This window comes from Suillus subaureus (genome assembly GCF_016647635.1).
Source record: "Suillus subaureus strain MN1 chromosome Unknown BJ212scaffold_27, whole genome shotgun sequence".
In the NCBI taxonomy this organism is placed as follows: Eukaryota; Fungi; Basidiomycota; class Agaricomycetes; order Boletales; family Suillaceae; genus Suillus; species Suillus subaureus.
The window spans coordinates 633,127-648,101 of record NW_024538583.1 but is presented as its reverse complement, the minus strand read 5'-3'; the positions used below and the strand labels follow the sequence as shown (position 1 = coordinate 648,101).

The following is a 14,975-nucleotide window of genomic DNA, read 5'->3' as shown; positions in this document are numbered from 1 at the left end:
CTGAAGATGCTCATCAATCCAGCAACAGCAAACGAAAGGTCAAGGCAAACCAAGAGGATCCCTCAAAGCTAGGATTCTATCCGCCCACTTGGCAAACATTCCTGCAGATGGCCAAGTTAGAGATGTGATTGCAGGCTGTTCTAGCTACTCCAGTTCTGGAATCCCAGGAAGTCCTTAACCTTGCAAGAGAAGTCTTGGACACTGTGCTATGGACATACCACAAGAAGAAGATTAAACTCAAGAGAGGTATGTTCTCCCTACTCCACCATCTACCCTTCTCACTGTTTGCAAGGCTACTTTCCAGAGTACAGCACACAGATGTGCCAGCTGGTACATTCTTTGTTTATTGATGGCTCATGTGCTCACTGATACCATGTCCATGAGCTTTGCAATGATCTCCTTGCATTTCACACAGAACTCAAGAAAATTGTCATCTCTATTGCCAAAAGGGCATACAATATCTTCCTGCAGGGCTCCACAATGTGAAAGGAGGAATGTCAAAGGCAGGCCACTGCAGCTGCCACTAGGCTCCTCAAGAGTGGTGACTACCTCTGGCTCCCTGACTCATCTGGTGTAGGTTGCAATTCCTAGTCATGGCATCATTTCAAATTAATTTTTGCAGGGAAATTTCAAGAACTTCATGGTGCAGGCTCTCAAGGACGCTTGTCTCAAATTCTACTACAGCAACAGTAAGAAAGCATTAAAGAACACAGACAAATTCCACCAAACAATCCCCATTAATGCAATGCTTCTTGTAGCAGCAGTGGTATGCTTACAATTCATTATTTTTTCATTGCTGATAGTTCAACAGTTGAAGGGCATTACCTCTAGATTTTATGAGACTGGCACCAACAAGGTTCCTGAATTAACCACTGAGAAATGTAGGGCCCACTTCGTCAACTTACAGAAATTGATTGACACCCTGCTCAACATTTCAGAGCATTGCAAAGAGCTTGAAGACATGTTGGAGCAATGGGCTAGGATTGGCATGGGGGATTTCAATAAGTATGCAGATGGGAGTGTGAGTGACACAAAGGATGTTAATATCATACTTTAGTAGTGCTCTGATCAATATCCCATGTTTTTTTGTTAGACAATCATTACCACAGTTTGGATCATGTTTACTGTGTGAAACTGGAATTAAATGTATCCTTTGTATGGTCTGTATCATGTGTGCAGTTTGTCTGCATTGTAACAAGATGTACAGTTTGTAGGGGTATGTGACAGTATTGTAAAGGGGGGACTTCCTTATGTAATTGTAATGCTTGTACAATACTGTACAATCTTGTACACTATTGTACAGGCGCCCCCTAGTTTGCTGATGTTGCTTCATCAGATCATTTGTTCATGCAAAATCAAAAGCATACAAGTTTAATTAAGTTCAAAGTATTTGCAGTCATGACAATATTTGTAAATGATTCGAAACTTGGTGTAGCACTATAAGCATACGTAATGATGATGCTAAATCATAGTCTCACACAATCATTGTCATCTTTACAATTTGAACCCTGCTGGCCTTTCTAGCCTGAAACATCTGAAGATCACGTGGACTGCTCAATCACCTCGTGGGTGCCTCAAAGCAGACAACTGCTGATGTATATCTTGCTTCAAATTCTTGCCCGATCTTCTGTACATTACAATTTCACAGAATCTTTGGAAAAACTATCAAATAAGTCTTTAGCAGATTTAATGAGGAGTAGCACACATTTATTTTGATAAAACCAGTCATCTGCGACATAAACATAGTTTTGAAAATCATCACTTTTGAATCCTGTTGTACTTTGTCATCATGGGTACATTGAGGCATCCTGAGTATGGTTTGTATGCATTATGTGGTCTTATTCCAAAACTCACTTACAATAGAACTTGATGCAATGATATCGCAGATTACTGAGCCACATCACGAGCATCTCAAGGCAACTTGTGCATGGTTTACATGTGTTATTCAATCTTATTCAGAAACTAACTTATAGTAGAATTTGACGCACTGCTGCTTCATTGTTGCAATAAAGACCTGGCTGTTTTCACAAAGAAGATTGTCCTCCTGGATCTCTGAGAATAAGGTAAGTTGATGTTCCCTAACCTTCCATCTGAGCTCAGGAATATTTGCATTTAATGATTGATGCAGTGCTGCTTCATCATCGCAATGAAGACCTGGCTGTTTTCATGAAGAAGATCTTCCTCCTAGATCTCTGAGAATAAGGTAAGTTGGTGTTCCCTAACCTCCCATCTGAGCTTGAGAATATTTGTATTTGACAATTGATGCACTGCTGCTTCATTGTCACAATAAAGACCTAGTTGTTCTCACTAAGAAGATTGTCCTCCTTGTATGCATTATGTGGTCTTATTCTGAAACTCACTTACAGTAGAACTTGATGCAATGATATCGCAGATTACTGAGCCACACCATGAGTACCTCAAGGCAACTTGTGCATGGTTTATATGTGTTATTCAGTCTTATTTGGAAACTAACTTACAGCAGAATTTGACACAGTGTTGCTTCATCATTACAATAAAGGCCTTGTTGTTCTCATGAAGAAGAGCATCCTCCCTAGTAGTGTTGCAGCTCAGCTATGGCTGGCCAGGCCTGGCTCTTACTGATTTCCCAGGGGTTCAGCAATCCCCATGAACCAAGTTACCTATGTGCAGCTCAGTTCAGTCTGCGAACCACCTGGACCAGCACAAATCAGCACAAGCCCAGAATGTGGGAACAACAGCTTGAGCCAGCTTCAAGCCACTTCAAGCCAGCTGGTGGGGGCTATGTGGTAAATTTCATTTCCAACCTTTCTTCCCTCCATCTCTCCCACTATCTGGTTATATCCGCAGTGTTCACTGTCTACTTATCAAGTCGATGACCATGAATAAGGTCCCAGTTCGAGTGGATGGTAGATTTAGGCTGGGAGATGTTATAGGATCTGGCTCATATGGTGTGTCATTTATTGTTCACATGCTGATTCAGATCCACTTCTAATATACCACCTAGCCATTGTATATTCTGCATGGAACATCATCAATGATGATCATGTTGCCCTCAAACTTGAAACTATTGTCAACCACCCATCCTCTGTAGAACATGAATACTGCATTTTGAAGAAACTTGAAGGCAGAATTGGCATTCCCCACACCCTCTGGTTTGGTAGAGAATCAGTGTATCATGCTCTGGTTCTTGAACTTCTTGGGCCATCACTCCACCAACTCTTCCTCGCAAATGGTCGAAAATTCAGCCTTCTCCATGTCATGAACATAGGAGATCAGTTGGTCAGTCATTTGGTCTGAGGTCTTTGCAAATAGGTTGACTCACTCTCCTAGCTCTCATGTCTTGAGTACATCCACTTGCATAACTATGTTCATGGCAACATCAAACTGCAGAACATCTTGATGGGCCTTTGGAATTTGAGGCACACTGCCTTTATCATAGATTTTGGTATCACAAAGTCATACTGGAATGCTAAAACCAGTGACCATGTACCATTTCACCATGGTCAAAGTCTCTCTGGCACTCCTGCATTTGCCTCAATAAATAATCACTTAGGAGTTGAGCCAGGTCATCGTGATGATCTTGAGTCACTTACCTACATGTTAATCTATTTTTTGCATGGCTCCCTTCCATGGTTGACCAGTGACAATGAGAAGTTGTCTGGTTCTACCATACTTGAATGCAAAGCATGTGCTACCATTGCCGATATATGTCAAGACATCCCTGTTGAGTTTGTGACTATCCTAATATACACACACTCTCTTGCATTTGCAGAAGATCCCAACTATGATCACCTTCATTCGTTACTTCATGGTCTTCATGCCTCATTACCCACACCAGCCACATCTATGTTGGACTTCAGCCAGATCAGTAATCCTGCCATGCATCTCCCTGACCAGTGCTGTGTGGCCAAAGCAATCCTACCATGCCTACCAAAGGTAATGCACAGATCAACTCACATGTGAGTAGTCTGTTTCTTAGATCTAAGTCTTTGAACTGAAGCTTACCTTATTTGCAAGGCTACACCTGCATAATGGCTCCCCATGGCATGCTGCATCAGCTCCACAGCAGAAACAGTAACCAGTTACTGAATGACACTGTTGCATAACTTGTGGATCAGCATACTTGTCTGTACATATTTTGTTGACATACATAAGCACAGAGCGGGTTGATCCCACTGTAATTTACCTACTATATGGGACTCAGAGTGTAAGACTGTCAGCAAAGATAGATATAGACTTTATGTTGTTGTTGGACCATTCTGGAGTCCAGGTGGAGCTCAGGGAGCACCAGGCAAATTGCTTCCGTGGGTCCTGTTAGATATGTGTCATGTCACACACTGTAATGCACATGCAACTGGAACTGTCTGGTAACCTCATTGATGATTGATTATCCCAGTGTTTTTTTGTCTCCTAGACTGGTGGATGTCATTCACAAGGCTCATGGACATAGTCTCTTCTTCAGCACTGATGTTAATAAGGGCATCCAGGATGTAGACCTCATTTTCACATCTGTCAATACCCTGACAATACACTGACCAAGAAGAGTGGTGTTGGTGCTGGCTTTGCCACAGACTTGAGGTGAGTTTTCAATTGCATTGTATTGGCCCTTCCACAATATGATTGAGTGCTGATGAAACTGGAGCTCAGCTCCATTGGGCTCACCACTCACCATATCGCAACTATAGCCACGTCATCAAAGATTGTTATCAAGAAATCTAGATTGTCATATGCCATTCTGGACCCTCAACTCTAAATCTGCTTTTCTGGACATCTGGATCTCCAATGATCTGATCTATCTTTATCTCCCTTCCAGAATCCAAGCTCTATATCAGTGCCCAACCCCATTTAGACTTCCCCTGTCTCCGGACTCCAGTTAACCATGTTTCCCTTCTGATTATTGATCCATTACATATATTTCATTTCCAGTGTTCATTATTTGTGATCTGTCCTACTTACTAATAGACTTTGCATATGCTTTGTACATAGCCTTTGTGTTTGCTGACTGATTCTCATATGATACCTACAGTATATAGACCTCCTGTAACTCTTGGAATTACTTCAGTTTGAATATCATCTTAGTTCCTGCTCATTCCTGTGTCCTCCAGACTTGAGCCAAGTCTCTTGTCACATTCTGAGTCTTAGGATTGCATCCTAGACTACATCTCTGGCTCTACCTTAGGGTAGTCTATCCCCTGTTAGTTTCTAGTCTGGAATCTGTCCAGATTAGTCTTACCTGCTTGTCCAAGTAACATCTGGACATCTGCTGGATTTATCTCACATTTCAGATCTGGACATCTGTTGTCTGCCCTAGTCAAAACCTGGAAACTCCAGACGACTATTCTAGCTCCCAGAAATTAAGGGCACATACTTGAGAAAGGGGCACAGCATACAAGCTAAGGCCAAGCCCTTGTGATCCAACCCCCTTGAGCACATGACCTTAACATAGATAAGAGTCACTGACTTCATTGACTTAAGAAGAGCTTGGTGCTGTCGACGCCCCCTTTGTGAAGGGTATTATCTGGATGAACAAAAGCATTGTGGGCTAACATCACCTTCAATCAAGGGACTTTTCATCAACATATCTATTTGACTATGATCTAGAAGGCTACATTGTGTCAATTCACTTTGGCTGCATCCTTGATTTTTCCCCTCATATTGTGCTCATCAATGTGCCCCATTTTCACCCTGTGCTATGGGCTTATGACTCATTTCATGCACTGCCTTTGGGACTTTCCACTGGGTGTGTGCATTGGCATTTTCTAGGGTTTCCCCTTAAGAATGTTTATATAGACAGATGATTCTGTCACTGGATTGTCACCATCACTACTACTACAAATGCAAGGCTGTCAATGTGGGGGAAACAAAGCCCAGGCAGCTGCTGTTGCGACTTCCACTGCTGCTGCAATCCCTGCTGCTGCTGCAGCAAATGCTACCACTTTCCTAAACCCCTGTCAGCACCAACTTTCTGTCAGGTACAGAACCAGTGATGCAGCTCATGCTGGTCCAGATGAGGGCAAAAGCTTTGACCTTAAGAATGTCTCCAGGGATGAAAAGGAACCAGGCAATCTTCCTGTGCCCACTGCTATCGCACCAGTGGGCTCTAATCCAAGCCCACTCCAGACTATCATGAGCACCACCTTGACTGACCCTCTAGCCACTGGTAATCTCAAGCAGACTAAAGGGCCAACCAACATAGCTCATTTCTACCTGATTGATTCTGATACTAAGGTCAAAACTTGTGCCCCTTGCATGTAAGTATCATACCTGTAATCTTTTCTTGTTTCTTACACCCTCCACCAGAGCACTACATGAGATTGATGCAATGCACAAGGTACAGGTATATGCAAGTTCAACAGCCAGTTCAGCTCCCTGTAACCACACTTTCATTCACCACATGGAACTTTATCTGGAAGCAGCAGAGCATTTTGGTTGGTGTATAATGATAAAGGATCTAAGTGAACACCTTGCTGAAGGGTGGACACTCACAACAATTCACAAATGGCTCAGAAAATCACCTTGCACAATGCAATCACTTGGCCCTCCACCTAACCAGGGATCTGATGCCTTGTGGCCAGTGGGAACAAGCTCTCTAGAAGATGTAATTCCAGACTTCTTGCTTGATGAGATGCATCACCAAATTGTGAAGTTTATTGTCACCAATGATCAGGTGAGTCACAGTTCACCCTTAAAGCCACCATTAACAATTGCCACTAGGCAATAAACATGATCAAGTGTCCTGAATTTAGATGCCACATCTGTCTCCTGTGCTCCGAAATTGGTGAGACTAGCCTATTTTACCACATGAAAGCCCGCAAAATGGTTATCAAGCAATGACAGGAATACTTCCTGGCCTTGAAGAAAGACCTTTCTGTAAGTGCATCATTAACAACAGTCCTACAAAGTATCTTATTCCTTCTAGAATGCACAGGGCAAAATCTGCTTCACATCTGACCTGTGGTCCAATTTTAAGCTCCAGCCATTCATGGCCATTATGGCTCATTGGATTGCCAAGGCCAATGCAGATTCAATGCTCATGTTAAAGGCGGCCCTCATCACATTCCATCACATTCCCAGCAGTCACAATGGAGAATCTCTAGGTTCCATGATATTGTACCTGCTTGATCATGCAGAAACTGCAACCAAGGTCAGTATTTATTTGTATCATGTTGCTTGCTCTGATGTCATTTAGACTGGGCATTTTACTCTCAACAATGCATCCAACAATCATATGTCAATGCTGGAGCTTTCAGCCCTGCTTGGGCAATGTGGGATTGATTTTGATCCTATTGAACAGAGGATACTGTGTTTCCCACATGTGATAAATATATGCGTAAAGCATATCATCGACAAATATACTGTTACTGACTTCTCCATCATGGATGATACATGGACAGTTGAAAATCAGATCATCAAGAAAGTAGATTATGTCTGGGCAGTGCAAGCTAAGCCTCTCAAGCAAGCCAGGAATATTGTGCGATTGATTCATGCATCAAACCAGCAGCACAACAGGTTTTGGGACATAATCCTCAGGGGTAATGAAGAGGGGTGGTTTTGAGATGACAAGGGCGAACTTACACAGCTCCCAGTCGTAGAACTCCTCCTCGATGAACCTACTAGATGGGATTCAGTGTACATTATGTTAAACCATTTGTGGACACTCTGCCAGGTGAGACGCCACACCATTAAACATATATCATAGACTAATACTGGCTCAGGTGATAACTGCATTTTTTGATGCTTGGCCTCAGTGCAACATATCTGAGAAAAGATTGAACGAGATGGATTGGCAGTTCCTCCAGGACCTGGAAGTGATCTTGGAGGTAAGTACTAATACATTCAAAACACATGATCCATTTTACCATTTCACACTAGGCACCCCATGCCGCCCAGCAAAAGCTCTCCAGTGAAAGCACTCCCTCACTGAGCCAAGCTGTTCCAGCATTTGAAGAGATGATCAAGAGCTGGGAGTCTACTGGCCTGCATGCACCTCACTGTAAGCCTATCATTGACATAGGCTTACTTTTGGCAAGCAAATACACCAATTGGATGAGTGCGACACATGCTTATGCTGTCACTATGTGTCAGTCCCATGTTTTGTTTTAAAAATGTTGATCTCATGATTACTTTTGTAGTTATTGACCCTGTGACACGGATGTCATGGATGAACAGTCAATGGCAGGAAGACCGCATTATTGATGCCAAGGAATTTATCATAAAGCTGGTATGTTTATTTAGTATATAAGCACAACTTTTGACTGATTTGTTCTGCAGATGCATAGCAAGAGAGCAGAACAATCTTATTCTGTGTATCCTGAACCTGTAGTGGCTCCACAACTGTTGCCATGCACACTAGGCTCGCATCAATATGGACTTCCTGAGGCGCATGCACATGTGCTGCATCACAATGATGGTGGCCAAATGGTAGAGCAGGAGTTCACAGTATATGCCACAGCTACTCTTAGTCCCCAGGGAACAGGTATACTTGCATTTTGGAATGTGAGTCCATTGGCTCTTCAAGTCACACCCTTTGTCATTAACTATGAATTGCTGGCCAGGCTTTGTAGACCATGTTCCCAACCATATTGTTATGGTTATACTTGCCCCCTACTCATTTTCCCACCATTTACTCATTTGTATTACATCATGATCGCTATCGCCGTCATTAGATGACTTATCTCTGACTTGTTCTTATCTCTGACTCACTCTTATCTCTGACTCATCGTGCTTGCCCCAAAGCACTTACTTACTATATATACCTGGTCAAGTACTCAGTAGATCTTCACTTTAATCTTACTAGGTTTTCACTGAAACATCCTTTGCTTAGGACCTCTAATCCTAAGTCGTCTGATCAGATATTTGAGTCAGAGACACTCTCTTTGACTTGTCTTACAACCCTTGCATTTGCAAGGTCTTGACTATAACATCAGCCGTCACTCTTATCGAGCTGCTGTTGTTACAACTATCCTAGTCTGTAACACATATACTCAATTGCCATGGACTATGCCCCGGTACAAGCCTCTGCTGTGCCATGTGAGTGGGTATTTTCATCAAGTAGCAAAACCCATACAAAAAAAAGGAATTGCCTCAGCCCCATTTTGATGGAAGTGTTACAGATGGTCAAGTTTTTCCTGAAGAAAGAACATCTTGACTTCACCACAGGCTGGGTGGCCTCTCAACAGGACATGGAACATGGCATGGTATATGACAGAGGTTCTAATGAGCATTTGACACCTGCTGCCAGCACAAATGACGCTCTTCTCAGAGCCATTGCAGAGGAGGAGTGTGACAACACCAAGGACACTGCTACCATCTACAACAAGTGAGACTTCTCATTTTTTTGTCTGACTTTTATTTCTTGCTGTTTGCCATTTACTGTTTACTGTCTGCCATTTACATTCCGTCTTTTGCCTCTTGTTCACCCTATCTTTGCTCATTGTACTGATCTCAATGCTTAACTTGTTTCACATGCTTCTGTGTGATCAGTTTCAACCCCTCTTTGCAATGCTTGCCTACCTGAGTGCATTGATCTTCCTTTGAACTTGGGTCATGCTGATCCTCCTTTGAGTGCACATCATGCTGATGCACACTAGTACCTGCCACAACCACTGACAACTCCGCTTCTACCCTAATCTTAGCCTCATGCACATCTGCCCTATCTCCCTTGTCCTTCTCCACTCTCCTCCAACAACACACCTTTGAAGGACACACTCACATCTACTGGGCCATTCTCAATCGCCATGCCCATGTTGTCCCTGATATGCTCCAATACACAGGTCTGCTTGACAGTGCCTGTATTTCAGACATCCATCTTGCCTGTCTCGTGAGTGGCGATCAGGTTTTGTTTGGAAAGTGAGTACACTGTTTTACCTTCTGTGTCATTGGCCTGATGCACAAGATCCAGATGCCCTCATTCTAGGCTCCACATCTGCAGATGACAATGATGTCCATGAGGTCGATGGTGAAGCAGCCTTCAGCACATCTATCAAAATTTGTCTTCAGCAAAAGTGAATGCACATTGCTGGTTTGGTCAATGTGGAGTTTATTGCATGAGGTGAGCATTGTCTCATTTCAGCTTCATTTTCACTCATTCTTGCAGGACACATATGGTCACTCACTTTCTTTTCTCCTCCCTCATTCTCCTCTCAACTTGTGGTGCTGGGATTGGACCCTGGCAAGTCACACTCAGTCTCATGGAGCAAAGGCCATCTACATTCATAGATGGAAGACTCATCATCAATGCTACCATCCTTGATCATTTGTCACTACCCTGCAGGCAACTCAGAATATGCTTGGCTCAGCTGGTCTTGATTATAATATCACTGACCCCATCTTCAAGACTCACCTTTTGTTTTCTTGCCAATCACATTCTTCAACTGCATGTTCGCACCATGTTGAACTCCAGATATGACAGCTCGAAGGTTGAAGTCATGAGTCTTACAATACATTTGTGTGAAGGAGATCATTGTGTTAATCTTCCCACCTCCTACCCAACATCCTCAACACCCTATGCAACCATCTCTTCATCTGGGATTCAACATGTTCCTCCACAACACCTACTCCCACCTGCATCAACCAGTTCCCTTGCAAAGCACTTGCATTTGCTGCCCTTATCTGCATCATCAACACCTCATCTGCCCGCATCTTGATGGCATGCTCATAGGAACAATATAACTTCTTCAAGTTAGCCTTCTGAACACCAGATCCAATGATCTGACTTACATCAGCTTGTGGACCCATCGCAATTGCTGATATTAGATGTGCATTTGATTGTTTCACAGTGATATTGAATGTTAGTGTGCACTGTGCACTGTGTTGATGGATTGGACAATGTGTTTCTGTTTCTGGTGTATAGACATGCACAGCACCAGCACAGCATGATATCAGCATACAGTTATGCGCATGCTTTTTCATTGCACATAACACAAGCATGTAGTACTACCTTTTACATAGTCCTAAGTCTATCCTCAATATACTAATAATCTTCTATCTATGATGTTGGCCCCAGAAACAAGCTCAAATCATCTGTAATGCCAACACTGACATCTCTACTCAAGCATGTAGTGCCACAGGAGGTTCCAAAAGCTGAGTCAGTGATGTTGAGGTCCCACACACATGTCCACGTATGAATAACCATCATCTGCTAGTCCCCAGTCAGAGCACCTTAGCCCTGTCCAATGCAACATGTCTTCTATACATATGTCTCGTGAGTGTCATCTAGTTTGTTGCATATGATGAGCTAATGAGCTACAGATATTTACAATCTTCAACTCCAACTGCTTCCCATTCACCACTCCTCCAGTCACTTCTCCTCTAAGCAAACCATCACTTTCCATGACTACATTTCCTGCCCACTGTGGAAGAACACACACCATCTGTGTCTGATGCTGAAGCATGCAGTAGGAGTGTCCCACCTGAGGTCCTGAGCTTGAAGGCATTCTGCATAGCATTCACTCATATTAGGAGAGGTTAATGTATGTTATCTCCATCTTTTCTTCAATGTTTTGACAAATATGTTGTCAGTTGTGCATTCATCTTTCCCAATCCCATGCACTGCCCACTCTGATGCCACCTTAAATGCACCTTCAGTCCCTTTACTGCAGTCTGGTGCTGCTCCAAGTCACACAGGGCAACTGAGTCTCCATTCAAGTGCTTGTCTGGCTTTTCTTGGCCACAATTAATGCTAAGTCTGCCATAACTCAAAAACATCTCTTTGTTTTGTCTTTCTTCTCCATTTCTTCCATTTATTCTTATTTGATTTTTGTCCTACTTACTAGAACCTCCCTAATTATATGCAAGCCTCAGAGCAAGTGCAATGCCACAATGGGACTACCCATAGAAGTGAACCATACTTGTCTCCAGGTCCAAACTGGTTGGCAGTCACTGAGAACAAGACACCGGACACCTGAAATTGCAGTGACACTTTTACAGTTACAGTCTATCACCAATGGCATGTGTGGCAGTTCATCAGTGTAACTTTTGACATGAGCATGATCTATGAGTCTAGATTTTGCCATGAGTTGAATGCCTCACAATGCTGCCAAGGAGTTCAATTTTTCGATGATTGGTGGCTTGTGCCACAGATCAGATCCTGCTCATGCAGGGTAATAGCTAAGTCATCAACTAGCCCTATTTCATGCAAGTATTGATCATGTACATGTGAATTGCTTTAGATGGGTCTTATGATCTGTGTGTGCCACAGCAAGTGCTGTGTTTCACACAGGAACCAAGCACCACGGGAGAATATGCCCGATGTGAATTTGACACTAATTTGTCATTTACAGTTCAGTCTCATCTGTTGTACTTGAGCAAGTCACTGGGCTGGAAGGGGAACTGGATTACTGGCTATTGATGGGCACTCACTCACATCCATGATTCTGGTATCTCTAAGGTGATTCAGAATGCAGATGGTCACCATTAGTGAAGCTACACATTGGCTTCAGTGTTTCATTCCTATTTTGCTGTCTTATCTAATTCTCCAGGGCTAATTAAATTATTTATTTATTGTTAGCTGGCTTGAACCGGCTGCAACCTACTAACTGTGGCTTTATCAGCTGAGTTCAACCCAAATTATATAAGCTATAAGCTATAATTATTTAAATTAAGCCACAATGTCAGAACCAGCTTGAGCTGGAATTAACCCAAGCCACAGCAACACTAGTCCTCCCAGATCTCTGAGAGTAGGGTAAGTTGGTATTCCCTAACCTCCCACCTGAGCTTGGGAATATTTGTATTTGACAATGTCACATACCAGGAATATTGTGGCATACTAGACAACAGAAGCAACTTGTTGGACAGACTCAGATCACATTGTATTATACTCAAATCTCACATCCAGATAAAATTTAGTCAAGCAATGATAACATTCATGTGATCAAAATGACTGATTCATGGTAACATTAGCAGCAGATGTAACAGTGTACTACATAGGACTGAACCAAGTGGTGAGCAAGGAGGATAGTGATCAACAAATAAGTAAAAAGTGAAGTAGTAGCTAGTCAGAGTCAAATGTGGTGTCTTCCATCAGCTGTCTTTGAGCAGTGAGAACATTGATGGACATTTTGGAAATGATGTCTGGTGTCAAGTCCTGCTAATGGTTTCTTCCAAAAACTTTTCTGCACAGGGGGTGAGCAATTACAGCAAGTCACTGATAATTGATGACTGCTACCTGGTCCACCATTCAAGAAGCCCATTCAGCCTGACTTGCACAGCTGGACCTGGGGCATCCTCAAAGAAATCCACAATATTGTTCCAAAAAAGCTGATAGTTGAAGTCTCCATCCACAGTGCACCAGGAGGTGATACAGGAAAGTGCAAATCGGACCTGCAGAATTCAGCTTCAACTTCCATTAAAGGTGAGCATTGATACTAACTTGACAAGCAATGTACACAATTGCGTGAGGTGTCACCTTTCTCATACCTATGATGGAGGCCATGCAAGTCTTTACTTGGCTTGATCTGATCATCTCCACATGCGCCAGTGGTTCTCAAGAATATTGGTGCCATCCCCTTCACAATCCACTTCATTGGCTGAGGAAGGAGAAGTAAATATGGCCTTGAACCCCTGTGATGCAATGAGTTATCATGAATCAGTCTTTAATAAAAACAAGCTGCTCACCATAACTAATAACTTTGACTTCATCAAACCACACTCCAGATTCTTGGTGTCCACTTCATAATTTTCATACATGAATGACAGCCATGAATTCTTGGATACGATGAAAGCAGTTGTGCAGTCACAGATGCCAGCCCTGATACTGAACAAAATATTAGCAACATGTGAGTAACAATGATTATCACTTACAGTGGGTCATCCCAGCACCATTCCACTGGGCAGAGCAGCTTACTGCATGCATCACTCATGAAGCCTCAATGGTGCTTATCATCAGACCTGATGAGCAGAGTTGGACAATACTCCACATTCACCCATGAAGTCATGAGATCTTTGAGGGTTCTGGTGTCATCACCATGAGCTGAGTCCACACCTTGCTTGAGCTAAATTGGAGATGAGAATGAAAGTGACAGGTGGCAACAAGTTGAGACAAACCTTTCTGAGCATGTCCTCTGACTCCTCATGGTCAAGTCTTGCCAGCATCTCATGAAGCCACAGCAGTACCTTCATGAGTTCAATATAGCCACATTGAAGGTGATCTTCTCTGTTCTTTTCGTCAATAAGCACAATGACATGAACATGGCTAATGACTTACTCTGCAGTGGAGGTGCCATCTCTCTCTTCACAATGCCAGTCATTTTCAGCAATCAGGTCCTCTATTGGAGTGTAAAGGATGACCATTTGATGAATTGCTCATCCCTGCGACACATAATAAGTTGTTTTCCTGTGATATTGAATGAGGCATCGCTAAATGCAATTTTCAGGGAAGTTGAGAATGTAACACACCTGCTCTGTGTTGCCTTGTCTTGCTTCAAAATTTTGATATCCTCCATGAGGGTAGCAATTTTCCACTTTGCCCTAGCATGAGGAGAAGTTTGTAAACATGAGGAGACATCTGGAGGCTGAGGGTTGCTTGAGTCATGCTTGGATATCAACATAGAAGTATCAAATGGTTGGGGAGAAGGAGAGGTGCAGAAAGGGTATGCAAAAGTGAATGAGAAGTGAAAGAGCCTACCAGACCATCTTATATGTGGCCCTGGCACTGTCATGACTCCAATGAATATGTCATTGGCCTGACTTGTGTAAATCTCAAGCCTTTTTTGGATAGTCTGGGGAACTTGCCATTTGCTAATTACTAATGAGTTCTTTCCACTGAGCCTTTCTGGGCTGTATCTTGAGGCCTTTTGGGGATAGTCTGAAAAGGGTGGGATGATAGTTCTGAACATATCATGATGAGGGGAACAAGGACCCATGTGGATCTGCTGCCAGATGAGCTAAGGCAGACTCGACCACAGAAGAAGCTACTGACCATGTATGATATATGCTTCCAGACTCTTACTCATGAAGTCTGTGTGACATAGTAGAATAAGTGGTTGTCAATTCACGTA

At 42.9% G+C, this 14,975-nt stretch overlaps 4 protein-coding genes across 4 annotated transcripts; 2 read left to right on the top strand and 2 right to left on the bottom strand.

The window, feature by feature from the left end:
* Nucleotides 1-2,857: 2,857 nt before the first annotated feature.
* Nucleotides 2,858-4,350, top strand: BJ212DRAFT_1448299 (casein kinase I isoform delta; the record flags this gene model as incomplete). Its single annotated transcript, XM_041338525.1, has 4 exons — nt 2,858-2,927; nt 2,984-3,258; nt 3,310-3,790; nt 4,184-4,350. 4 exons carry the CDS (start codon nt 2,858-2,860, stop codon nt 4,348-4,350), a joined length of 993 nt encoding a protein of 330 aa, XP_041190537.1.
* Nucleotides 4,351-5,814: 1,464 nt separating this feature from the next.
* BJ212DRAFT_1301752 (uncharacterized protein) lies at nt 5,815-6,419 on the top strand (the record flags this gene model as incomplete). The annotated part of the gene is made up of 2 exons (XM_041333168.1): nt 5,815-6,230; nt 6,317-6,419. The coding sequence occupies 2 exons, from the start codon at nt 5,815-5,817 to the stop codon at nt 6,417-6,419; spliced, it is 519 nt and encodes a 172-aa protein (XP_041190536.1).
* A 3,671-nt stretch (nt 6,420-10,090) lies between these two features.
* BJ212DRAFT_1301751 (uncharacterized protein) lies at nt 10,091-11,685 on the bottom strand (the record flags this gene model as incomplete). The annotated part of the gene is made up of 6 exons (XM_041333167.1): nt 10,091-10,185; nt 10,322-10,412; nt 10,543-10,668; nt 10,699-10,724; nt 11,349-11,415; nt 11,560-11,685. The coding sequence occupies 6 exons, from the start codon at nt 11,683-11,685 to the stop codon at nt 10,091-10,093; spliced, it is 531 nt and encodes a 176-aa protein (XP_041190535.1).
* A 1,455-nt stretch (nt 11,686-13,140) lies between these two features.
* BJ212DRAFT_1276965 (uncharacterized protein) lies at nt 13,141-13,844 on the bottom strand (the record flags this gene model as incomplete). The annotated part of the gene is given in 5 exon segments (XM_041331319.1): nt 13,141-13,299; nt 13,349-13,433; nt 13,448-13,539; nt 13,594-13,732; nt 13,780-13,844. Coding segments are annotated over 5 exon segments (540 nt in total), but the record flags the coding sequence as incomplete, so codon positions are not given.
* Between the last annotated feature and the right edge of the window lie 1,131 nt (nt 13,845-14,975).